The 24,475-nt window shown below is 57.3% G+C and overlaps 2 protein-coding genes across 2 annotated transcripts; one reads left to right on the top strand and one right to left on the bottom strand.

Moving 5' to 3' along the window:
- Window positions 1-882: 882 nt before the first annotated feature.
- On the bottom strand, window positions 883-14,372 carry Emc8 (ER membrane protein complex subunit 8). The gene is made up of 5 exons (XM_048355003.1): window positions 13,967-14,372; window positions 5,200-5,276; window positions 2,016-2,085; window positions 1,610-1,704; window positions 883-1,257 (listed from the first exon to the last, which is right to left on the bottom strand). The coding sequence occupies exons 1-5, from the start codon at window positions 14,186-14,188 to the stop codon at window positions 1,098-1,100; spliced, it is 624 nt and encodes a 207-aa protein (XP_048210960.1). The 5' UTR covers window positions 14,189-14,372; the 3' UTR covers window positions 883-1,097.
- A 69-nt stretch (window positions 14,373-14,441) lies between these two features.
- Window positions 14,442-20,344, top strand: LOC125358110. Its single transcript, XM_048355002.1, has 5 exons — window positions 14,442-14,591; window positions 15,542-15,615; window positions 18,784-18,951; window positions 19,297-19,428; window positions 20,109-20,344. The coding sequence occupies exons 2-5, from the start codon at window positions 15,543-15,545 to the stop codon at window positions 20,243-20,245; spliced, it is 510 nt and encodes a 169-aa protein (XP_048210959.1). The 5' UTR covers window positions 14,442-14,591; window position 15,542; the 3' UTR covers window positions 20,246-20,344.
- Window positions 20,345-24,475: the final 4,131 nt, after the last annotated feature.

Below are 24,475 nucleotides of genomic sequence, written 5' to 3'. Positions count from 1 at the left end.
CTAGGGTTGGAGGTGTGGCTCAGTTGGTAGAGGATCAGAAAAGTATTTCCTAAGACTGGGTCAGAAAAACCTGACAAAATGTTCCAAGTGTAACTATTACAGTGTTCTAAACAATCCAGGAATCTTGTTTTTATTGCGAGAACAAAAGCAGCTCTTGAGTTGGGTGCCGGTGGCTCACACCGGCAATCCTGGCTACTAAGGAAACAGACACCCGGGGAATGCGACTCCGTCAGCCCAGGAAGGAAGTTCTTGAGACTCTTCTCTCCAGTTAACTACCGAAAGGCTGGAAGTGGAGCTGCGGTTCAAGTGGAAGCGTGCCAGCCTCGAGTGAAAAAGGGCCAGGTCCCAAGTTCAAGCCCCAGGACTGGTACAAAAAGCCAAACCAAAAGCAGCTCTTATTTTGAACAGACGGGGGGTTGGGAAACCTTCTCTGCCAAGGGCCATTGGCAAATCATAAGGTCATTCCCAGGCCACAGGAAACGATCGGCGCGGGCAGAGACCACCACCGGCAGGCCACCGAGGAGCGCCGCCGCCCGGCTCGGCCGCCGCCCCTCCCCTCGCTCCCGCCGCCGCCCGGCTCGGCCGCCGCCCCTCCCCTCGGCCGCCTGGCCGTGCGGCTCAGCACTGCGCCGCAGCCGCCGTGTTCGCGTCCACCCCACCGATGAGGTCCGTCGGGCGGCTGTGCAGCCATGGCTCCTGCGGGCCCACGGCGGCTCCGAGCGCGGGGCACAGCCCCCCGCACCCCGCGCCAGCGCAGCCTCTCGGGCACTGCTGGAGGCAGCACTCCGGGGCGCCGCGCGTGCGCCCCACCCCGGGGGGGGGGGGTCTGGAGACTGGCTCAACCGACGCGAAACACGCACACACACACACTCAGCGGTGTAGGGTTTTTTTTTTTTTTAATAGTTCGTGAGCCTTAAAAAGTATTCTCTCCAGATTATAAAAGGGTAGTTAAAACAGTTTAACAGGAACGACCCTGGGCAAGCGTCAGCGGCTTGGATCTGGAAGGTGAGGGCAACGCGTGACCGAGGACCCCCAGACCCGTGGCCCGCCCCTCCCCCGCGCCCCCGCCCGGCACGGCCTCCCTCTCCGTGGCCGGCCTAGCACAGGTGCAGCACCGCCTTGTTGATCTCGGGGTTGGTCCAGTCGTTGCGGATGTCGTCCAGGTGGTTGTCGAAGTCCACGAGCGTCTCATAGGACCGGCTGTCCAGCAGCGACGCGGAGATCCTCTGCGCCTCCGGCCAGTCTTCACAGTAGTCACTGGGGGGCAGACACGGGAAGGTCAGCCTCTCCGCAGCGCCCGGTGCAGACCGGCCGCCCGCGGGCTGCGGGGGGGGGGGGGGGACGGGGCTGGGAACTGGAGGACACGGAGTGACCACACGGGCCACGCTGGAGGAGGAGGAGGCAGAGAGCTGGCACGTTCTGGGAGATGACAAACACCCAGCACGAGTGTGGTGCCCTGGGACGCGGGGTGGGGAGGCCTGCAGTGCTGCCCCGCTTCCCTGTGCTGCTCCCCACCCGTGGGCTGCAGTCCCCGGGGGGGAGGGGGGGGGGGGAAACGCTCCGCAGCCCACGCGAGCGCAGGGCCCAGCCGGGCAGGCGTCCCACTCACTGGTGTGGGTCTCTGCACCGCCACCTGTTCTCGTGGTGCTCGTACACGTGGATCGTCGGTGCTACGCAGTCCATGGTGAACCTGGTGTTGTCTACCTGAGCACAAGGCGAAGAACACGAGCGTGAACACAGTGCCGGGCCAGCGGCGGGCCCCTCCCCCGACTTCGCTGCTGCCCCCTCGGCCTCCACCAGGAGAACCTCGCTGAGGGGGCACTCGGGGTTCAGTGCTTTCCAGCAGAGCTGAGCGGGGCTCCTGAGCCCACTTCCTCCCTCACCGTGTGAATGGAGAGGGCCGGCCGCTGGCTCCCCCCGCCCCAGGGGCTGCGCAGCCCTCCGGCTCCTCTGGGGCTCACATCTGAGGGCACCGGGGCCGCCTGGGGCGGCCGCCCCCCTCCACTGGGCCTTACCATGATGAGCGCAGGGTCACTGAAGCCCTCGGCGATCCTGGATGCCACCTTCTCTGCCACCTGGTTTGGACTGCAGAGAAGGGACAGTCAGTTCTACCCGGTTCTGGTCAGTGTCATCCACGTGTCTCCACACACACAGGCACACTTACCCCACCCAGGGCGAGACTGTGCGCTCGTGGGTCCCACAGGGGTGACTCTGAGCAGGGTCTTGTGTTTTTGCCTGACCACCCTCTGAAAGTAATCTTCCTTTCCACTCCATGGAGTGGGAATTACAGGCACGAGCCAGAGTCCTACCTAGTTTTATTTCCCGAGACAGGGACACATACTCACACACACGCACCCACACGCGGTCTTGAGAGTGCACTGCTGAGAGTGGAACATGGGGCTGGGAATGTGGCCTAGTGGTAGAGAGCTCGCCTCGTATACATGAAGCCCTGGGACCGATTCCTCAGCACCGCATATATAGAAAAAGCCGGAAGTGGCGCTGTGGCTCAAGTGGTAGAGTGCTAGCCTTGAGCAAAAAGAAGCCAGGGACAGTGCTCAGGCCCCGAGTCCAAGGCCCAGGACTGGCAAAATACAAAACAAAACAGCAACAACAAAATCCAAAGAGTTGAACACCCACAGGGGGTGGGGCCGTAGCTCACCGGCACAGCTAGAATGTCTGAGAACATGAGTCTGATACTCAGCACCACAAAGAAAACAAATTGCAAAGACAATTACACTACAGTTGCAACAAAGTCAGAATATAACCTAATCAAACCCACCTAATTTATCTCACTATTCTCTTCACTTCCAAACTGGGAATTTCAAGGGATGAGCAAGTTCTCCTGTTTGTGTGCGGCCCATTGCACACTCTAGTTTAAAATGTATGCTTCTGAAGGACGTCAATGACCCGCTATCTGCTTTCCTGCACGGTGCGTTTAGGCTCCAGCTGGGAGAAGTCACTGGAGGAGAAGGGTGCCCACCGGCGCCCGTCTTCCGTCTGGTCTGCATCGAGTCCCTACGGGAGTCAGCTGGGGGAGGTGCGGCACCCTGAAGGCCGAGCCCGTGGGCGCCTCCCCCTTGCCAGGCAAGACAAAGCCAGGCACCTCCACAAAACTGACATCTCGTGAAAGCTCTTCATGGAGGCAGGGAACTCTGGTGGCGCTGAACACCATTCTCATGTCGCATTTACCTCAGCCCGTCTCTACTGCCAGCGCTGAGACCTCTCAGTCTGACGACAAAGGCCCAAGGCCCTCGTTGCAATTAACGGATTGTAAGTCATGTAAGACTTGAACCCAGGTCTACTCAGCTCTAAGTCTTAAGCTATGAGACACCGCTAATCTGGTGCTCTCTCTCCAAGAGAACGCCTTCAGCCAGGGGTGGCAAACAGCATTTAAGAATGAAGTAGGCCTGGGCCTAGTTCCTAAATGTTCAAGCTATGTTGCCTCTACGTCACCGGCCCTGGCTCTCTCCTCTGAGTGGCGCCCTGCTGGGGCAGGGCTTGAGGGTCACCAAAGGTCTCCCAACACCCTAGAGCTGGCATGTCGCTGGCTGGACTGCACTCAGCAATGGGGAACGCAGGCCTGAGCGGAGCAGGTGGAGGAGGAACCTAGGCTTGGCAAGGCATATGGAAATTCTAGAAGGCTGAACAGCACAGAAATGGCATCTGAGTGAGGGACGATTCCAGACCGAGCTGGAAGGAGGTCAGAAGAGCGGCAGGAACACGAAGAGAGGCGCCAGGTATCTTCCACAGAAGAAAGGAAAAGGGAGCCTGTGTAGGCAGACCAGTGTGGCCCTGGGAAGTGTGGATTTTGGGGCGACAGCCAAGGGAAGGGAGGCGCCTGCCCTGTCCACACTCTCTGAAGAGGCAGGAAACCCCGCGGGTCCAGGCCCCTGCCGCTCCCCCGTGCCCTAAGATGAAGGTCGAGCTGCTTTCAGCACCATGAGCCCTCAGGGCAGCCTCACTCCAGGTGCGCCCCTCCTGCCACCTGCCCGCCCCGGGGTCCCAGCCCACCCTCCCCAAGCCGTGACTGCTCTCACCCCGGGACTCCACACTGGCCCACTCTCCGCGGGGCTGCTCGCTCACACGGCTGGTGGGACTGCCCCGCCAGTGGCAGGGCGGAAGGGCTTGGCTGGGCTTGCCCAGCAGAGCTCCGTGGCAGTCCGTACCCAGCCGGCCTCGTACCGAGGGAGACAGAGACAACCCAACGGGATGTGCCAGAGGAGGGAGGCTGGCAGACAGGCTGGAGGAGGAAAGAGGGCTGTCTACGGGCTCAGGACAGCCCACGTGCACGGGGCTCCGGTCAGTGCCAAGCAGGCCCAGTAGGTGCTGCACTGGACTCGCTGGAACGGAACGGTGCTCACGGCATCTGCCTCCCCCAGGCCCCGTCTAGACCCATCACCCCAGGGGGAGCCATGCACGCTCCCGGTGGGCAGAGCTCTTGGTGCCTCACAGAGAATCTTCTACCCGGGTCGGCCAAGGAAGCCCTGGAAATTACCAGCAGGACTGGAAGGACACCAGGCTCTGACTGATCTAGGCCTCCACACCCCGATGTTGGGTGACACCAGGCTGGCTGCTGGCCACGTCCCTTGGTCAAAGGGCCCTGCTCCTCTGGAAGCGGCCGTCCCGCCCAGCTCCTTCTCTCCTTGCCCTCACGGAAGGACGCACACGTTCTCTTTTCTACGGCCACGGGCAGCCTACTTCCTTAACTCCTCAAACGGCCCTGCAGAGCGTGTCCCCTGATGGCCGCCGGTGGGCGTGGACACAGGGTGGGCTTCTCAGCCTCCTCAGGGGTGCGAACTCCAGGGGAATCTCCAGGGGGAAGAACAGGGGGTCAGTTTAGGGCAGCAAAGGCCGAACTTCCACCATAGTATCAGTGCTAACAGCGCAACCCTAGTGCCCCCGGTAGGCAGTGTGGGGACAGCAGGCTGGTGGGAGAGGGCAGAGGCTAACTGCTTCTTTCGCTGGCTGAACCCCCTGCCGACTCGACAAAGGAGCTGGGAGGCCTCTGCTGCAGTGCTGCTGAGACAGGGAAGGAAGACCGCCGTGTCCCGTCTTTCTGTGACAGAGGCCGCACAGGAAGGCGCCCCACTGACTAGCCACAAGCAACAAGGCGGCCCGTACTCACGAGTGTCACAGGTGGAGCCCGCAGAGGGACACGGGCCGTGGGCTGCACACTCATTAGAGTTTCTATCCACATACCTGGCGTCCTTTACTCGTTCATTAGCTTGGTAATAACCAGCAATCACATAGCTATTATCTTTGCACCAGGAGTCAATCTGAAAGAGGAGCACAAATGGGAAAAAAAAAAAAAAGATGAGTGACTCTCCCTTAAATATCCAGTCTCGATAACCACAGGGCCCCTCCCCTCCCCCAGGGACAAGGCCCAGTGAAAGGGGTACTCAGAGGAAAACCCCACCTAGTCACGGGTGGAGAAAGGCCTTGGAATGGCCGGGGGCTGGTCAAAGCAAAGAACCCTTGACAGGTGTTAAACTAGTACAGTGCTGTGGGAAACCTGGCTAGGAAGACCCCATGGTCCAACTTCCCTTACAACACAGAACACAGGCGTCCCGGGGCTTAGAAATCTTGTGCTGCTCAGGGAGGCCCTGTGCAAGCCAGGAAGCTAAAGCTCACGCAGATCGGATTCTGAGTTGTGCAGCCAGGCAAGGGACAGAGCCAGTCCACGACGAGGTTCTCAGTTTCTTAGAAGCAAGTGCTCTGCTACAAGACTCCAGCACTTCCGGCGACACTGCGTGCGTGCCCTCCACACCAGATGTGGGGTAGAGGGGCACAAAGGCAGGCAGGGGCAGGTAGAGTGCAAGTCCCCACACACTTGACTCCATGTGGTATGTTTCTAAATGGGAGCCTGGCACGGACCCTGAAAACGGGTGTTTCATAAAACCACTCTCTGCTCTCATCACATTTAGCTTCCTGCAGGTCTAATGCTATTATTAAAAACAACAGAAGGTCACCCTGGCTGGCCATAATGGAATTTTAATATACTAATAAATTTCATTCTCTGTAGAAGAGGAAGCAAAATTGATACTTTGCTTTTCTGGGGGAATGGAGTGGGGTAAGTGGTTAGAAACAGCCCTGGAACTCATGGCTTTCCTCCCTTAGCCTCTCGAGAGGCGCGCTGGGATTACAGGCATGCACTATCGAGCTCCACACCTCACTTTCTCCCTTGCAGTGAATTAACTGGTTAAACAATGTCAGCTGGGTGTGTTGATGTATGTGCACAATCTAGCAGGCTGGCAGACTGGCTGACGTAGAAGGATAATAAATTCCAGGCCAGCCTGGACTACACTGGGAAACCCTGTTCCAAGAAACCAAGAATGAATGCCTGCCCAGAAAGTGCAAGGCTCTGACTTTGAACTTGAGTACCAACAATGCCCCTTCAAGACACCCTCAATAACAAAAAAGTGGTGCGTGTGTGTGTGTGTGTGTGTGCGCGCGCGCACGCGTGCATACATGTGCGATGGGGCTTGGCACATGCTTCTCCCCGGACTGGTTCCAGGCCTCTGACAGTCTCCTGCAGACTAAAAGCAGACACTGCAAGACAGTTACATACAGTCCAAGAGGCCCTGGCTCACACAAGGATTAGAATGTTTCTGGTCTCCTACGAACTAAAAAAAATGACCATATTGGGTCAAAACCAGGGCTCACGAAACCAATTAGACATTCTGGTCATCCACTCAAAAGATCAGGGTTAAACCCCAAATATTTATAACGGCTGTCCACGGTGACCTTGCTGCACGTCCTTCCACACCAGCTGTTTCTATCACCTCTTAAGGGAAAGTTCTAGGAACTCTTCCCGCTTAGAACAACTGCTTTCATTTTCCCCTTCAATTTATCTCCATGTAGCATCAAATGGCCCTGCTCTAAATTGGGATGTGGCCTTTCCCTGAACTCAGACCTTCACGGTCAGCTCACTGCTCTTTCACTGCAGGGCTCCCAGGCTCTGTTTCCAATCCGAGCCGTTCCTTTTCTTTTTCCCTTCTTTTGGGCAGTATAGAACTAGAACTCAGGGCCTTGCATCCTGCGGGTCAGCCCTCGCCTCCAGCCCTTCTGCTTTACTTTTCTTCAGATGGGGTCTTGTATTTTTGCCTGGGCTTGGATGACAGGGGCCCATCCTAACACCACGTGGAGCTTGCTGGTGGAGATGGGGCTCTTGCTTATACCTCTGACTTCCCTCTTCCTGATCTCGACCTCCAGAGTAGCCGGGGTTCGGACGTGGGCCACCAAGCCCAGCCAAAGCAGGGCTCCTGACATGACGTCCTTACTGGAGGTGTTCCCTGCCTCCACCCAGCTGTCCAATCCTTCAGCACGGCAGCCTTTACCCCAGCGTCCGTTCAGTTACTATTTGGTTTCCTATTTCCTTTGTAACAAGTGTCACAAACACAGTGGCTGGGAAAAGGATTTGCATTTTACACCTTACAGGTCAGAGGTGTGCAATGGGTGGGCAGGGCCAGTACCTTCGGGAGCCGTTTCCAGCACTCACTCCTGCTTCTTTCCTTCCCCGCTCTCTTGACCACACGGGGCCTACACGGAAAACCCGCGAGGATCTATGCACCCTTAGCACTGTACTTAACCCCATCTGCAAAGCCCCTCAGCCGCCCAGAGGCCTGGGGGCTGCTCCCGAATAGTAGCGATCAGGCGCCGACGTTCCCATCTTGAACTGGCTCTGCATCAGTTTCCAGGACTTCCCCCCCTGGTCCCCAGATACTAATGGTGTCATCAGATAAGAGACAGAGCCTGACGCCCACCGCTGTTCCCATGAGACGCAACACACAGCTCAGCCTGCATTTCTGCCTGTTGAAGACAAACTCCAGCAGAAAAAAACGGCGCGTCATGAAGAGGCTGCAGCTAAAGCACAGCAGCTCACAAAAGCTCTTGAAGAAGTCCTGGATGGTGCAAACAACAACCAAGTCAACTGTACAGATGCCCTGGGTGGCACGTCTACCAACGAGGAACAGGGAGCCGGGAACAGAGGCAGGGTAGTTTCAAGGAGGGGAAGAGTTAGTCGGGCATGGTGGCTCACAACGGTAATCTCAGCTACTTGGGAGGCAGAGATCAGGGGGGTCACGGTCCCAGGCCAAGCCCGGGCAAAAAGGACGAAGGACGTCATCTCAACCAACGAAAGCTGCCTGTGATGGTGCATGCCTATTATCCCAGCTGCCGGGAGGCACACGTAGGAGGACCAGGCCAGGCTGGTCTGGCCATACGCCTAAGACTCTACCTGAAAAATAGCTAAGCAAAATGGTCTGGAGGTGTGGCTCACGTGGTGTGCCTGCCTAGCAAGTGCAAGGCCCTGAGTTCAAACCCCAGTCCTGTCCCTTGTGTGGCTCTTCTCTAACGGGAAGTTTTCCCCAGAAGGTCAGAACAGAGTTCTAGTTGTCAGGTGAGACTTCCGCAGTGGGGGCTGGGAGATGGCGAGGAAGGAGAGGGCGGTGGTGCACAGATGGCTAGGTGGTAAGACGCTCCTCTGACTATGTCACACACCTTGCGAAAAAATCAGAAGGAAAGTACAGGTTTGTGACTACACATAGCTCAGAGAAACTTGCTGCTTTAGTAAAACCAACTGAGTGTCTATTTTTGAGCGCTTGTTCACTTTTTAGAAAGGACCTTTAACGCTCTGGCCTAAGTCCATGCCCACGCTGGCTTGTGCCAGGCTAGTCCTGCAGGAGAGCTCTCTTCAGCTGCCAGGGCCAGACCACTCACTCCCCCTGGCCTGAGCAAAGAAGTCAGCGTCTCCCTGCACACCTGCTCATGGCTAGCACGAGGCAGGCACTCCCATGTTCTAAGCCGGCAAGGCCAGGAGCCGACAGGACAGCCCCGCTGAGGGCGCGCTGCTCCCGACCTTGCCCTTACCACCAACTGGAGGGCAACTCGTAGACCCCTAGGCTTCAAAGCAGGGCGCGGCCACTCCGCCGAGGACAGCTCTGCCTCTAGTCCACTGTGGACCTTCCCAAGGAGCGGGACGGAGGCAGATGCATGAAAGCAGAGCTCTGCAGGTAAGCGGGCGGCGAGGAGGTCAGGGCTGGAAAGAGGGTGTGCGAACGTGCTGGGCCGTGCTCAAGGGCAGCGGCCTGCACAGGAGGCCCCGCAGGAAGGACTGTCCTGAGAGCAGGGTGACCGGCCAGCTGGTGGGGAAGAGCCGCAGGGGCGCAGGGAGCAGAAAGCTGCTCTGCCACACAGAAACCACGGCGAGGGGAAAAGGACAGAAAGGGCTTAGGGGAAACACAGGTTGATGCTAATTTCCCTACTGACATTTTATGGGTTTTTGCTATTATCCTTCACTATCTACGTCATAGGGCTGGAAGGGTAAATAACAGGCATAAGTACTTAAAAAAAATAAAACCACCCAGAAACAAAAGGACTTTTCTATTAAATGGAAAATTATAACAAAAAAAAAAGCATTTCAAAGGAATATTGTCTTTTGGTGGACCACACAGTAAGTCCATCTTTCCCACTTACCAAAAATAACTCCAAGGTGGGTGCTGGTAGCTCATGCCTGTAATCCTAGCTACTTAGGAGGCTGAGTTCTGAGGGTCAAGGTTCAAAGCCAGCCCAGGCAAGAAAGCCTGTGAGATTCTTATCTCCAAATACCCACCAGAAAAATGGAAGTGGTGCTGTGTCTCAAAGTGGCAGAGTGCTAGCCTTGAGCAAGAAGAGCTCAGGGACAGCGCCCAGGACCTGGGTTCAAGCCCCACAACCAACACAACAAAACAGAACAAAACAAACCCCAAAGAACTCCAATGTGAAATTCTCTCAGCAAAGAAAATGAGAATAAGGCCTCTGTTATACAGTTGAAGGCATTTAGCTGCTTTGCTAAAAACTTGCTTTCTATGGTTGAAACCCTGATAGACCTTCCACTCCAAACCCTGAGATTTTTTTCATAGTTTTCAGGTTATAAAGTTACTTAGCTGAAAAGTAATCAACACAAATTGAAATAGCTTACTTGCAATATATTTTTCCCCCCCGTTGTGGGACTTAACTCACGGCCTGGGCTTTTTTGTTCAAGGGTAGTGCTCAACTGCTTTGAGCCACAGCTTCTTTTCTGGTTTTCTGGTGGTTGATTGGAAATAAGTTACATGGACTTTCCTGCCTGGACTGGCTTTGAACTGTGATCCTTAGGTCTCAGCCTCCTGAGTAGCTAGGATGACAGGCACCAATCACCAGCCTCTGGCTGCAATACAAAATTTCTGGATGGACTTGAATGAGGAATTTTCTTTCATAACTTCATTTGTACCAGGTTGGCATCCTTGCAGTATGTGTCAACTGCTGAGGCTGAGCCCCTAAGGCCATGTGTGTGGGGGTTCTGAGGTTGGGAGCCCGAGGGCTGTGTGCCGGGCGAGGGCAGGGACAGGGGTGGGGGCAGAAGGACCCAGGCTCAGACCCAGAAGGACTGGTGGCGGCAGGGCAGCCTGGCCTTTAGAGGAGCTCTCTGCGGGCACCTTCCCCACCCTGGCAATTGGTCTGGGAGGCAGCCCTATTCCCGGGGGAGCTTGTGTACACTTGTTTATAGTCACCATGCTCAGTTCTCTCAGGTATTACCTTCCCACACTAAATAGGAACATAACTCATTAGCTGTGCGTAGGTTACTCAAAACGACAAGTCACACGGCACGTTCCAGGTCAGTCCCGCCTTTCCCACGGGACGTCCCTCCTGCCCTCTGCGGCTCTGCAGCCGCCTCTGCACCTTCTTCTGCAGCCCACCTCTCAGACTCGAGTTCTCAGGTCACGTGACTCAAGGCTCTGGGCCACCCACTTGGCCCCCTGTGGAGTTCCAGAACCACTTTTCAACTCCCAGCCTCAGGGCTGCACGAGTGCCAAGTGACCTCCTGGCCTCCAAACCTGTTCCTCTGCGGTGCTCCTTGATCAAACGGGTGGCACCACGGAGCTACCCAGGCCCGGCCCTCACGGATCCTCTCCTTCCCGGCACCCACACGGGGCCAGTTAGCCACCTCCCTGCCTCCCACACCTCTGCATCACCCCCAGACTCCAGTCAACTGAGCTACAGGGACCTTGTAGATGCCAAGACTGTCCCCGTGCTCTACCTCTATCCCCAGCTCTCCGGCACACCCTTGGGGTCACCAGGGCTGGCCTACTGCAGGCAAGACCCCTTCTAGGGGCTACATGACCACCCCGCCCGCCCCCCTAAAAAAATCAGCCGTAACTGATCTTGCTTTCAAACCTCTCACCATTCCAAGTCTCATTTTTGGCACTGAATCTTGACATTGTGCTATCAGCTTGCTGCAAGCTTTTCCCTGGCTAATGAGAACTGTGTCAGACCCACAGCCGTAATATCTCCACACTTAGCAGAAAACAGAACAGTCATCAAAAACGCAACTGGTGAGTGTGGCTTGCTGGAAGTCAAAGCATTTCACGGATCCAAATGAAATGCCCTGAAGTTCCTTCCACAGCTCAACGATCAAGATGGAAAGAGCTGGATTCAAGTCCCCAGAGATGTGCCAGGCATTGCTAGCACATTTTCCCTTCAGGAACTAAAGTGGTCCAGTTTACAGATATTGCTGGCTTATTGTCTGTCCCCTGCCTAGAAATATGAAACAATTCACAGAGGACTTCAAAGACGTCACCCAGTAAGCTCAGGACGGACACAGCATTTCCCCAAAGGCACTTCCCATTTTCCAAGAATTTACTTCAGTGTCCTAACTAGGTTAAGGAATGGACTCACTTACTTAGTGAGATGCTTAGAGAAAAGATTTCTATCTACACTTTCTCAAACTTCTGGTATGAATTAGCTGCCATTTCTCTTAAAAAAAAAAAAGCATACCAGTTTATCCTGTTCAAGTGGGCAAGTCTCAGCCTACAGTTTACTTCAGTGGAAATTTATACACTTTTTTCCCCCTTCGCTGACCCCCACACAACTGAAAATCTACACCTAGAACCCCAATTGCCAGGGCTGGAAATGTAGCTTAGTGGTAGAGTGCTTGCCCAGCACGCATGAAGCCCTAGGTTCGAGTCTTCAGTAGCACAAAAACAGAAAAAGCCAGAAGTGGTGCTGTGACTCAAGTGGTAGAGTGATAGCCTGGAGCAAAAGAAGCTCAGGGAGCAAAAGAAGCTCAGGGACAGAACAGACGCTGAATTCAAGCCCCAGGACTGGCATCAAAACAAAAGAAAACAAAACAATTCCCAACTTCCGGGCAGCTAGTGTGTGTGCTAACTCTTTTTCTCACTGTCCTATTATATATAAAGTAGCCACTGCAAGCAGAAACATAAAAGCATGCTAGATAGAACATAAATCTGCTCTTGCTTTTCAGCTTTAAAGCCAAGGAAGCATTCTATGCACTATGGGGACCTGCAAAGCTCACGCAACTCAAGGGAGGAAGGCCTGAGATGTCTTCCCATGAGCCCATGGCCCGCTGTGCCCTTGCTTAACCCATGAGCCAAGTCTATTTCCCATCAGCCTAGTTCATGACACTCCAAGTCCCTGGTGCCAGGCCACCTCACCAGGGTGAGGACCACCTCCAGCATGGGTGCCTGGGCCAGCTCACCAGGGTCAGGGCCCCCTGGAGCATCGGCGCCTGGGCCAGCTCACCAGGGTGAGGACCACCTCCAGCATGGGCGCCAGGGCCAGCTCACCAGGGTGAGGGCCCCCTCCAACACAGATGCCTGGGCCAGCTCACCAGGGTGAGGGCCCCCTCCAGCATGGGCGCCAGGGCCAGCTCACCAGGGTGAGGGCCCCCTCCAGCATGGGCGCCTGGGCCAGCTCACCAGGGTGAGGGCCCCCTCCAACACGGGCGACTGGGCCAGCTCACCAGGGTCAGGGCCCCCTCCGACACGGGTGCCCGGGCCAGCTCACCAGGGTCAGGGCCCCCTCCAGCATGGGCGCCAGGGCCAGCTCACCAGGGTGAGCGCCCCCTCCAGCATGGGCGCCAGGGCCAGCTTACCAGGGTGAGGGCCCCCTCCAGCATGGGTGCCCGGGCCAGCTTACCAGGGTGAGGGCCCCCTCCAGCATGGGTGCCCGGGCCAGCTTACCAGGGTAAGGGCCACCTCCAACATGGGCGCCTGGACCAGCTCACCAGGGTCAGGGCCCCCTCCAGCATGGGCGCCAGGGCCAGCTTACCAGGGTCAGGGCCCCCTCCAGCACGGGCGCCAGGGCCAGCTCACCAGGGTGAGGGCCCCCTCGAGCATGGGCGCCAGAGTCAGCTTACCAGGGTGAGGGCCACCTCCAACACAGACGCCTGGGCCAGCTCACCAGGGTGAGGGCCCCCTCGAGCATGGGCGCCAGAGTCAGCTTACCAGGGTGAGGGCCCCCTCCAACACAGACACCTGGACCAGCTCACCAGGGTGAGGGCCACCTCCAGCATGGGCACCTGGGCCAGCTCACCAGGGTGAGGGCCACCTCGAGCACGGGCGCCAGGGCCAGCTCACCAGGGTCAGGGCCCCCTCCAGCACGGGCGCCAGGGCCAGCTCACCAGGGTCAGGGCCACCTCCAGCATGGGCGCCTGGACCAGCTCACCAGGGTCAGGGCCCCCTCCAGCACGGGCGCCAGGGTCAGCTCACCAGGGTGAGGGCCCCCTCCAGCATGGGCGCCTGGACCAGCTCACCAGGGTCAGGGCCCCCTCCAGCATGGGCGCCTGGGCCAGCTTACCAGGGTCAGGGCCACCTCGAGCACGGGCGCCAGAGTCAGCTTACCAGGGTGAGGGCCCCCTCCAACACGGGCGCCTGGACCAGCTCACCAGGGTCAGGGCCCCCTCGAGCACGGGAGCCAGGGCCAGCTCACCAGGGTGAGGGCCCCCTCGAGCACGGGCGCCAGGGCCAGTTCACCAGGGTGAGGGCCCCCTCGAGCACGGGCGCCAGGGCCAGCTTACCAGGGTGAGGGCCCCCTCCAACACGGGCGCCTGGGCCAGCTCACCAGGGTGAGGGCCACCTCGAGCACGGGCGCCAGGGCCAGCTCACCAGGGTGAGGGCCCCCTCGAGCACGGGCTCCAGGGCCAGCTTACCAGGGTGAGGGCCACCTCCAGCATGGGCGCCAGGGCCAGCGTGCCGTGGAAGAGCGGGATGCAGTCCACGAAGAGCGTGTGCGGGCCGCCCGGCGGCGGGTGCTCGCGGCGCGGCTTCTGCTTCTCGGCCACCAGCAGCCCGTTGACGGCGCAGTGCGGGTACTTGGCGCCGTGCAGCAGCATCTTGCAGTAGGCCTGGGTGGTCAGCTTCACCCCGGGCATGCTGAGCCGGGCGGGCCCCGCAGGCCCCGGCCGGCGGCGAGGCCTGGACCCGCTGCCCGGCCGCGCGGCGCCTCGGTAGAGCAGCAGGCCGCGGCGCCCCGGGGTGCGGCTCCGGGATGGGGCCCACAGACCGGCCGCCCGCCGCCCGCCGCCCGCCTCGGCCCGCGCTCGTCGCCCGCCCGCCGGAAAGCGGCCTGGTCAGCGCCGGCCGGAAAGCGGCGCGGCGTTTCGCGACGGTCGCGACGGTCGCGGCGCGGCGCGGCCGGGCGCGGGCGGGGCTTCCTCGATCCCGTGATGCTCCGCGCCACGCTCGGGCGCTTCCGGCCGTGGCCTCGCTCTTCCGGTCGCGGGCAGCCGGGGCGCAGAGGGCGGTCGCGGCGGTCGCGGCGGGCGGCTTCTCCAGGTGAGGCGCGCCGGGCGCGGCGGCTCCCGGCGTGGCGGCGGGGCCCGCCATCGCGTCCGGCTAGCGGCGCCGGCAGCTACCGGGCCCGCTCGCCCGCTCGCCCGCGGCGCCGGCGCGGGGCGGCGGGGGGGCCCGGGCACCGTGACATTGAGGCCGGGCCGCCGGCTCCGGGCGCGAGGGCCGCCCCGCCGCGGCCTCGGTGCCTTCCCGCGGCGCCGGGCCGGCCGTACCCGCCTGGGCGCGGGCGGCGGGCGCGCGGCCGTGGCTTTGACCTTGGGGCGTCCGCCGGCCGCGATGCTGCGGGCGGGGAGGCTGGTGGGGTCCGAGCCTGCGTCCTGGCCGCTCCCCGCGGCGGCCGTCTGCGCACCCCGGGGTGGCGCGCCCCCCGCGGGGCGCCCCGCCGCCCGGCCCGCGCCCCGCGCCCCGCGCCCCGTGTCCGCGCCGCCAGGCCCGGGGTAGCGGCTGCTCCGCCCTGACGTCACGCCTGTGTTTCCTCTGCCCTCCGGGTGTTTTCAAGGGCTTCCCTCCCTTCCTGGAGGGTCCCTTCTAAAAGGGGGCGCGTGGGCAGGTGGGCCTGAGCCTGATCAGGCCCCGGTGCCAGGGGCCTCCCGTTAACCGTAGGGATGGGACGTGGGCCAGGCCGCATCTGCGCCCATCGCCCTTCCGAGCTGCGCATCCTTGAATGGGGGGAACGCGCACCGGCCCTGGGAACCGTTCCCTTCGCCTCCCTGAGTCCGTCCTGGAAGCATACGTTATGGCACCTCCCCGGGCTTATCCTGAAGCCCTTGAATCCTGAAGCCCTGGTGAATGTAGGTCTGTTACAAGGAATAGAACTTTGAACGTTGGGAGAAGCAAACAAATGAGTTACATTTTATTTTCAAAATTCTCTAGGGCAGAGAAGACTCATTCCTAATAGTTTGCTCTTATTTCTCTACATTTTTATCTTTCAGAATGTTGGCTACCAGGGCACTTAGCCTCATTGGCAAGCGAGCCATTTCCACCTCAGTGTGTGTGCGAGCACATGGTAAGCGACTTTTGTGTTAGGTAGGCCCAGGTAATTTCTTTTCTTTTCCTGCTGTGTGGGGGTTTTAGAGTCCTGACATCTTGAACTCTCAGTAGAGGAGTTTTAGGAGGAAACATAGTTTCACAGACTATAGCTCTAGAATGGGGTGTGGATAAGTCCTAAGGAACACTGATCTGGGTCTTTGCCTATGCTGTTACTCCTCTCTTCCTTTTTTTTTTCAAGTCCAGGTTTCTCTCCTTTCAAGAGTGTCCCTATATTGTCTGACTTTGGTGAGACTCTTCCCACCACAGGACTCCCAGCCCTGGCTTAGTTCTCCTTATGGAGGTATTGGAAGCCAGAGAGCTTGGACTTTGGCCTGAGCTGGGTTTGAGTGTCATTTCTCTTGTGGACTAGCTCCTCAGGTTTTAGGGCCTCTCCTCACCTGAAGTATATGTAAATGTGCTCTATGCCTGGCATATAATCTGTGCAGTTTTGCATCTGTTGAGCCTGTTCTTTGTACCAGACACCATTAGGCAGAGTATGGGGACGGTGAGATGCCAGTACTTCCATGGGATGCATGTAGTGCAGAAGGTCAGCCATGAAGAAGGTAGAACTTAGTAAGGGCTGGCTCCAGGGTTCAGGGCCAGCTTCTGGAGGAGCCACTTCACTACTGAAGGAGGCACGGTGGACAAAGAGGTTGGAGAGCAAGGTTTGTAGAGTAGGACTTAGCATGCGTAACTTTTGAGCCTGTTCTCAACCTCAGGTGTCAAGCAGAATGGAGCATCATTAGTGGTGCTCATCACTTGAAATATTCATGGATGGGAGTGAATGGGGAGCTCAGAGGGCCCCATTGCTGTGAGGCTGGGAAGAAACCCACTCTGGTTGAGGACAGAAATAGCACGTATATGTGTGTATATACTAGTGCTGGGGCTTGAACTCCAGTCCTCAAGAGCTCAGTTTTCTTGCTTATAGCAGGTGCTCTACCGATTTAGTGATACTTGCAGTCTGGCATTTTGCTGTTTAGTGGGAGATGTAGTCTCAAGTACTTTATGCCTGGGCTGGCCTCAAACTGCTTTTGAGCTGTGATCCTGTAGGTCTTAGACGCCTGAATAGCTAGGATTATCAGCATGATCCTTTAGTATCTGACTGGCCTTTTTTGTTGTTGTTGTTGTTTGTTTTGAGTCAGGGTCTTGTTATGTAACCCAGGCTGGTCTGTACTATGTAGCAACAGTCCAGCCTTCTAATTTGGTCTTTAGCCTCCTAAGTACTGTAATTACAGGCATGCATCAGGCGGGGGTATGACTGAAACAGTAGATTGTGTGCCTAGCAAACAGGAAGCCCTAAGTTTGTATTTGTATATATGTGTACGTATGTATGTGTACCTACCTGTGTATGTATATACAGAGGAGCAGGCAGGCAGAGATGGTAATTGGCTATTTCACTTTTTTTTTTTTTTTTTGCCAGTCCTGGGCTTGAACTCAGTGCCTGAGCACTGTCCCCAGCTTCTTTTTGCTCAAGGCTAGCACTCTACCACTTGAGCCACAGTGCCACTTCTGGCCTTTTCTGTTAATATGGTACTGAGGAATTGAACCCAGGGCTTCATGCATGCTAGGCAAGCACTTTATCACTAAGCCACATTCCCAGCCCATGTTTTGCTTATCGATTTAATGGAAGATTGCAATACTTGTGCCTAAGCTTCTGGAGGCATTTCTGAAGGGCTTCATTCCTCCAGACCAACATGGAACACTTAGTGTTTGCCGAGATGTAGGATAGGATTGGAGAAATGTGTTGGTCTGCGATAGAATATCCTGCATAAAAGAGCGAATCCCTTTTCTTGCTGCCTGGGCTTGGGACCTCTTTGTATGTGGACAGGCACAGGCCCGCTTTCTGGCAATAGTACAATAGAAACAGAAAGGGAAATCTCCACTCAGTTCTTACCTCCTCCCACACCGGCCACGCTCAGGGTTTGCTTAGAAACCCTTGGGAAAAGAGCTTCACATCCACAATCTGTATATGTATGATTTACTTAAATGTTTTGGGTGAAGCGGAGCTGTGGCTCAAGTAGTAGAGTGCTAGCAATCAGGACAAAAGCTCAGTGACAGCATCCGTGCCCTGAGTTCAAGCTCTAGAACTGCTCCTCTTTCCCCCCATCCCCCCAAAAAGTGAAAAGATACAAGGATTTTTTGGCAGTACTAGGGTATGAACGCAGGGCGTTGTGAGTAGGCAAGTACTCTACCATATGACTACATCTCCAGCCTAGGTTTTTGTCTGGGGTAAGCTTTGAACCTTTGTCTTCCTACCTGCTTCCTGCTTAGGTGAGATTAACCTGCGCACCACCATGCTCTACCACGACTGGCCTGATTGACTTTGGGGGGGGGGGCGGGTCCTGGGGCCTGAGCACTCTCCCTTAGCTTTTCCCACTCAAGGTTGGCACTCTCCCACTTAACTCACAGCTCCACTGACTTGCAGCTAGTTAGGTAGTTAATTGGAAAGAATGAGTCTGTCTGGACTTTCTAGTTCAGGCAATCCTTAGGCCTCAGCCTCCTGAGTACTGAGATTATAGGCATGAGCAATTGGCGCCCATCTTGCACTCTTTGGAAGAAAGACAAAAGCAAACCTGGCCTTGTTCGGTGGCATGGGGAGGGTTCCTAGATCCGTGCGGCCTGCCTCCTGCTGCTGGAACACCGCCGTATAACCGTGTGTTTTTACATCAGCACCGCTGGGGGACGGTGTGGTTCACCCCGTTCCCAGGCGTCTGGAGCTGCCCTAGCTAACAGAAGGTGCTTGCTGAGTCCCCGCTGCAGAGAAGAGCAGGTGGCGTGGTACCTTCCATCTGCGGGGCTGGCAGCTTCCCAGTTGCTCCTCTGGGGCGCGGGCAATCCTTGTTGCTGGCAGCGGCAGCAGCCTTCTCATGTCTCTTTCCAGCCTTGCAGTGCCGGTTTCTTCTGAGTTGCATATTCTTGCTCTTACTATCTGAGTCCTGTAAGGTGAGGCAGGGAACTCTTGAGAGCCCTTTCTGACCTCTTGTCACCTGGTGGGGAAGGGCTCATTAGCAGAACCCCCCCCCCGCCCCCCGCAGGTTTGTGTTGCTGAGTCAGTGCTTTCCTCTAGCATGAGTCACCATCACCGTGTGCCACAGGGCTCTGTCTCCCCCTCCATGGTGCCGAGCGCTGTCTGCTGTGTTTGCAGGGAGTGTGGTGAAGAGTGAGGACTATGCTCTCCCCATCTATGTGGACCGTCGAGACTACCCCTTGCCCGACATAGCCCATGTCAGGCAGCTGTCGGCCAGCCAGAAGGCTCTGAAGGAGAAGGAAAAGGCACCCTGGACCGGTCTGAGCAAGGATGAGAAAGTCGAGTGTGGGTATAAGGGCCCTGAACCTGTATGGGGACGTGTGTGGGGGTGGCCATTCCCACTCCAGTTGTCAGAGCGGCTGGGCCTCCGGGTGCCGGGTTTCTGGGCTGCAGACGCTTCCCTTGGGCACCCGTGGTGCTTGGCATGCCACTAGTGTCCGCCAGGTCAGCAGAGCACCCGCCGATGGCTGTGCACGCGAGCCCTTATATGGTGCTTGGGTGTGAGGACTCCGGTGTGTTCTCAGCTCCACACTGCCCCCCTGCCCCGCTGCTCTGGGGAGCCGGGGGGAGCCTGCAGAGGACTGCCCTGTCTGCCTCTTCACACCCGCAAAGGCTGTTCTTTCTGCCCAGTGTATCGCATTCGCTTCAACGAGTCCTTTGCTGAGATGAACCAAGGCACCAACGAGTGGAAGACGGTTGTGGGCATGGCCCTGTTCTTCATTGGCTTCACTGCGATAGTTCTGGTCTGGGAGAAGCGCTTTGGTGAGTGGACAGAACAGGAGTGGTGCAGGACAGCACCATCCTCAGTGCCCAAAGCCACTGTGTGTGTGTGTATGTGTGTGCATGTGTGCACGCGTGTGTGTGTGTGTGTGTGTGCGCGCACACGTGCGGCGGGGCGGGGTGGGGGGAGATCCACACTGTTTTAGAGTCAGGGACCAGGGCCTCCATTCCGTCCCGGGAGATTAGTTGGTAACTTGAGCCACCCTTTAGTGGTAATGAGCTGTTTTACAGCACATCGGTAGTGCTTTATCTGCTCCCCGGCCAGTTACGAGGCGACCCAGTCGCTGTCCAGGCTCAGAGGGTGCGTGTTCTGTGCACGCCGTCCTGGCTGAGGGGCTGCACCTCAGCAGCCATGAGCTGAGGATGCTGGGCCTTCTGATCTGTTGGACATCGTTAGGGTTGTCTGCTCCGTAATGCCGGTTCTCCCAGGTGCTCTTTCGGGCAAGAGGAGGTAGTTTCACGTTGCTATACTTGGGGGTGAGGCATGGCCTAGTAACAGTCGTGAGTCTTCACCTGATTGGCGTTGTCCGCCTGCAGCCTGTGGAGGGGACGGCTCCCATGGGCCGGAGCACGAGGTGGCTTTGCTGGCCTGGGTGATATTGGGGGCTGGGGGCGGCTGTTGGGCATAGGCCCAGAGACAGCTGAGCTGTTCTACCTCCCAGTGTATGGCCCTGTCCCGCACACCTTCGATGAAGACTGGGTGGCCATGCAGACTAAGAGGATGCTGGACATGAAGGTCAGCCCCATCCAGGGCTTCTCCTCCCACTGGGACTACGAGAAGAACGAGTGGAAGAAGTGAGGCCCGCCGTCCAGGGGTGCCACCTCCTGCAGCAGCCAGCGTGTCCACCGGAGCCTGGTGCCCCAGTCCTGATGCTAATAAACCACCGTTTACGAGGAACCCGGCCTGGCCTGTTCTCTGACTAGTGAACACTCCAGGGTTCCCCGGGTATTCCGTTAGGTCTTCTGGGGCCTGAGTGAATCTTGTACCTTAACTTGTACGTGACATTACATAAAATCTAAAAACAGAGGAGTCATTTCAGGTTGGGACAGACTTTGTGACCATAGTAAAGCCCACAGCAGCAGCTACCAGGTCCCGTGAGCCACCTGTGGGCTTTGCTGGGCTGTGAAGGGCAGGCTGAGCTCCGCGCTGCGGGGCTCCGGTGACAGCCTCCTTCACCTTGCCCTGGGAGGTGGCACTTAGGCCACCTGAAGAAGGAAGTCCCCAACCCCTGAGAGGAGGCCGGGGGTGGCATGAAGAATGGCAGACACGAGAGCCCTGATGTGGGACAGGACTCAGACCAAGGAGGCTGAGGACACAGAGGAGGGCTGGTGAGGGTGGGGTTGGAGAGCTCGGGTAGGGGTGGTGGTGCGGAGGGGCACTGTCCTCCCCAGAGCCCAGGTGGAAGTGAGAGGGCAGCAGTGCCACCTACGGCCGATGACCCAGGACCTCTTCACAGCCAGGTAGGGCTTGTGCCCGGGCACCCCGCTGGCCTTTCCACCGCCCCTCACCACAAGCAGCTGGCCGTTACAGAGTTGGCAGACAGGCAGGATGCATAGTTGTTTTTCTGATGGCATTGGTGTTTGAACCTCACACTTGCTAGGCGGGTGCTCTACCACTCGAGCCAGGGCCTAGGACCCAGGAGGGCCACGGTGGTCCTGGTTTAGGCTTCGGCAATAGCTGGGATGACAGGTGCAGGCCACCACGGGAAGCCTCTGACGGGCAGGGGTTCTTGGCGTCAATCCGGGCGGGCCGGCTTGCGGTGGCCAGCAGTCCTGAGCACCACCCAGGTGTTACCCACAGGAGGCGCCACACCTGGCCTTAGGTCTTTCAGAATATGCAGAGCTTTCAGCCGTCAGTGGCACTTAACACTGTCCTAACCACTGCCCTCCATCCACAGACCCTCCTTTCCCAAACAAGCTCAGGCGCTTTGCTTTCTCCTCAGCTACCGCCGCCATAGTACTTTGTCTCGGAGTTTGACCTCATGAGTGGGTCTACAAAATTTGGCTGTTTCTGGCTTACCCTACTTTGCATAGTGCCTTCAGAGTTCATCCATTTTGTAGGGATTTCATGCTTCCTAAGGCGCATTCCATTCATCTGTCAGCGAGCCTTGGGCTGCTTCCCCCTGCTGTCACTAGCAAGGAAGCAGGCTGTCAGTCCCGCCCTGCCGTTGGGTTTCTAGGTGTGGAGCATGCGTGCTGCAGGGCGGATGCGCTAACCCCAGGCGCACTGCGCAGGCCCGGCGTCCTCATCCTTGGTGAGCAGAGCACTGGCCTCTGCCCAGTGCTGTCGTGTCTTTTTCTGATCATCTTCCGGGATTCCCATGTTCCTGCTGCAGCCTCCGAATGCGTGCAGGTGCCTGGATAGCCAGCCATGCCCAACTATACCGCAAGCCCTGTGCTTTCCACTGGTTCCAGTCCTAAACTGTTACCCTGCCTTGTTTTTTAAAAATAGGTTCTAGTTCTGAGATACAACTCATTGAACACAAAACTTAACCTTTTAAAATATGCAACCTAGGGCTGGGATATGGCCTAGTGGCAAGAGTGCTTGCCTCATGAAGCCCTGGGTTCGATTCCCCAGCACCACATATACAGAAAATGGCCAGAAGTGGCACTGTGGCTCAAGTGGCAGAGTGCTAGCCTTGAGCAAAAAGAAGCCAGGGACAGTGCTCAGGCCCTGAGTCTAAGCCCCAGGACTGCCCCCCCCCAAAAAAAATATGCAACCTAGTAGTTTTAGTACATAACCACTAGCTAGTTTCTGGAATATTTTTGTCACCTGGAAAGGAAATCCCAGCCCACATTCACTCATCCTTCCCTCCTCCCAGCCCTTCTATTCTGTCTTTGTAACTTGCGTATCCTGGACACACAGGTGTGATCTGTCGTGATCCTCTCAAGGTGCATCCACGAGTAACATGTACTGAAGTTCACTTTTAAGGCCAAATGCTGTGCCATCAGTGTCTGTGTATGTTACATTGTGTGTGTCCACCCACCAGGTGATGGTCATCCGGACTGTGTCATCTGTTAGGAACAAAGTGGTCACCAGCCAGCCTTCGGGGCCAGCTCCCTCTTCCCTAGGCAGACAAGCTATGGGTGGGGCAGCTGGGCCTTTCCTTCTTTGAGAAGCTGCTCTCAGTGTGTCTGGGTCGTCCTGCATTCTTGCCTGCCTGCTAGAAAGGGCCCCTTTTCCATGAGGCTCTGACCCAGGCAGAAGCACACAGTGAGGCCTAGGCTACCGCGTTTCCCTGTGACCTCTTGGGCAGCTCAGGTATCAGGTGAGGGTTGAGAGGCCCTGGGGACCCCAGAGCCAAAAATGGAGTTCCCCAGAGGAGGGTAATCCAGATGCCTTTGAAGGCGTTGCCTGCTCCCAGCTGTGGGAGCCGCTATCCTGGCATCAAGACTGTTTCTGTTAGCTGCATTCCCTCCTTTGCACAGCAGAGGGTGCTCCAAACCCCGAGTCACCCTGCGTGTCGAGCTGGCCCTCTACCAACACTGAGCAAGCTGGGCTGAGCTCAGAGCTCTCTCGGTGTGGACACCCTGTTTCCTTTCCGGCGCCTCTTTTTAGCAGAATGTATCACTCACAGCCAGGGAGGGGGCTTGTGGGGCTCGCTCTCACCCTCCTCTGCCCAGCTGCCTGGCCTTGCCCTCTGCCTGCTGTGGGCGCCAGCTCTGCAGGCTGAAAATGACACCGAACCACTAGTGATTCTTTGCACAGCATGCACGGCCTCTGACATGGCACCGGCTGCAAAAGCCAGACCCACAGATCTTAAGGACATGTGGCAGATTTTCACCCTGCAAAGACGTCTGTGAAGAAGCACTTGGTGTGCTGGCATTGGGACGCCTCCCCAGCGCGCACAGGCCCTTGTCTTGAAGCCGCCTGGGTCGGGCGCATTGTATGGTCCTGACATGGGCAGACCTGGGTCTGAGCCCTGTTTTACCACATGGCATGCATTACTTATTCCTCCCTACAGCTGATGAGGCTATTGCCCCATCTAACAGATGAAGGGAGGCGCAGATGGCTTATTGACTTCTCCTGGGTCACACAGCCATAAACGAGAACTAGGATTCCAATTTAGCTCAGCCTGCCCAGAATCCAACCCACACAGGCTGCGCCGTTGCTTCGTCTTGAACAAAAGGGGCAAGAGGTGCTCAGCAAGTGTTTGCTAAATAAATAAACAGGTTAACCTCTAAACCTTTTGAAGCAAGTCCTTACCGTTTGTCCACTTGCCACCAGCTTAAACCAAATGAGCCCACGATGAGGCCAGCTGAACTCCCAAGTGTTCTTCCCCAGGCCTCGCCGGGGGGCACGGCAGGTGGCACCTCATGCAGGGCGGGCCAGGCTCCCATTCTCCCTAGGAGGCAGGCGAGTGTGGAAACGAGCTGTCCCCTGAGGTCACAGGCCCTTCAGAACCTCCATGGCCGCCCTGGGTTCCCCCGGGAAGGCACCAGCTCTGGTGTTGGGAGCTTCAGTGTCAACACTTGCCCCGTGCTTCTCGTGCCACTTGCTGGATCACCGCTGCCAGCAACTGGAAAAATAGCTCCCAGTGCCAAGATTTTGCTACTTAGCCACATGCCAGGCCTTCCGACAAGGTCAGTACGGGAGCAGGAACGTCACCCAACCCAGGATGTGTTCTGGACACCGGAGAACCTGGCAAACGACAGCCCTGAGGCCTGGGGGTCAAGGAAGGCTGGGTAGATCTGAGGGGCCTTGTTAAGCATGGGGGTCCCACCGCGGGACAGGAAGTACGTGGCCCAGTAAGGCCTTCCTGCCAGGGAACATCCGGCCGGCAGGTGCTGGTGATCTAGGATGTGGCTACTGGAAGGGGCTAACTTTGGGGGTCTCTGGGGCATCAGATCTCCCCAGGAGAATCGAATGCATGTTCAAGGCACTGCATTCATTCCCCAAAGGCATGACCTTAGCAGTCACTGGGGAACCTGCTTGAACACACAGCCTTGCCCCCTCCACCTACAGCGGCTGAGTGGGATCTGGGAGGGCGAATGCTCCTTGAGTCCCAGAAGGAGAAGGAGACACAGC

The sequence above is a fragment of the Perognathus longimembris genome, chromosome 10, assembly GCF_023159225.1.
Source record: "Perognathus longimembris pacificus isolate PPM17 chromosome 10, ASM2315922v1, whole genome shotgun sequence".
Lineage (NCBI taxonomy): Eukaryota > Metazoa > Chordata > Mammalia > Rodentia > Heteromyidae > Perognathus > Perognathus longimembris.
This window is presented reverse-complemented; position numbering and strand designations above follow the sequence as displayed.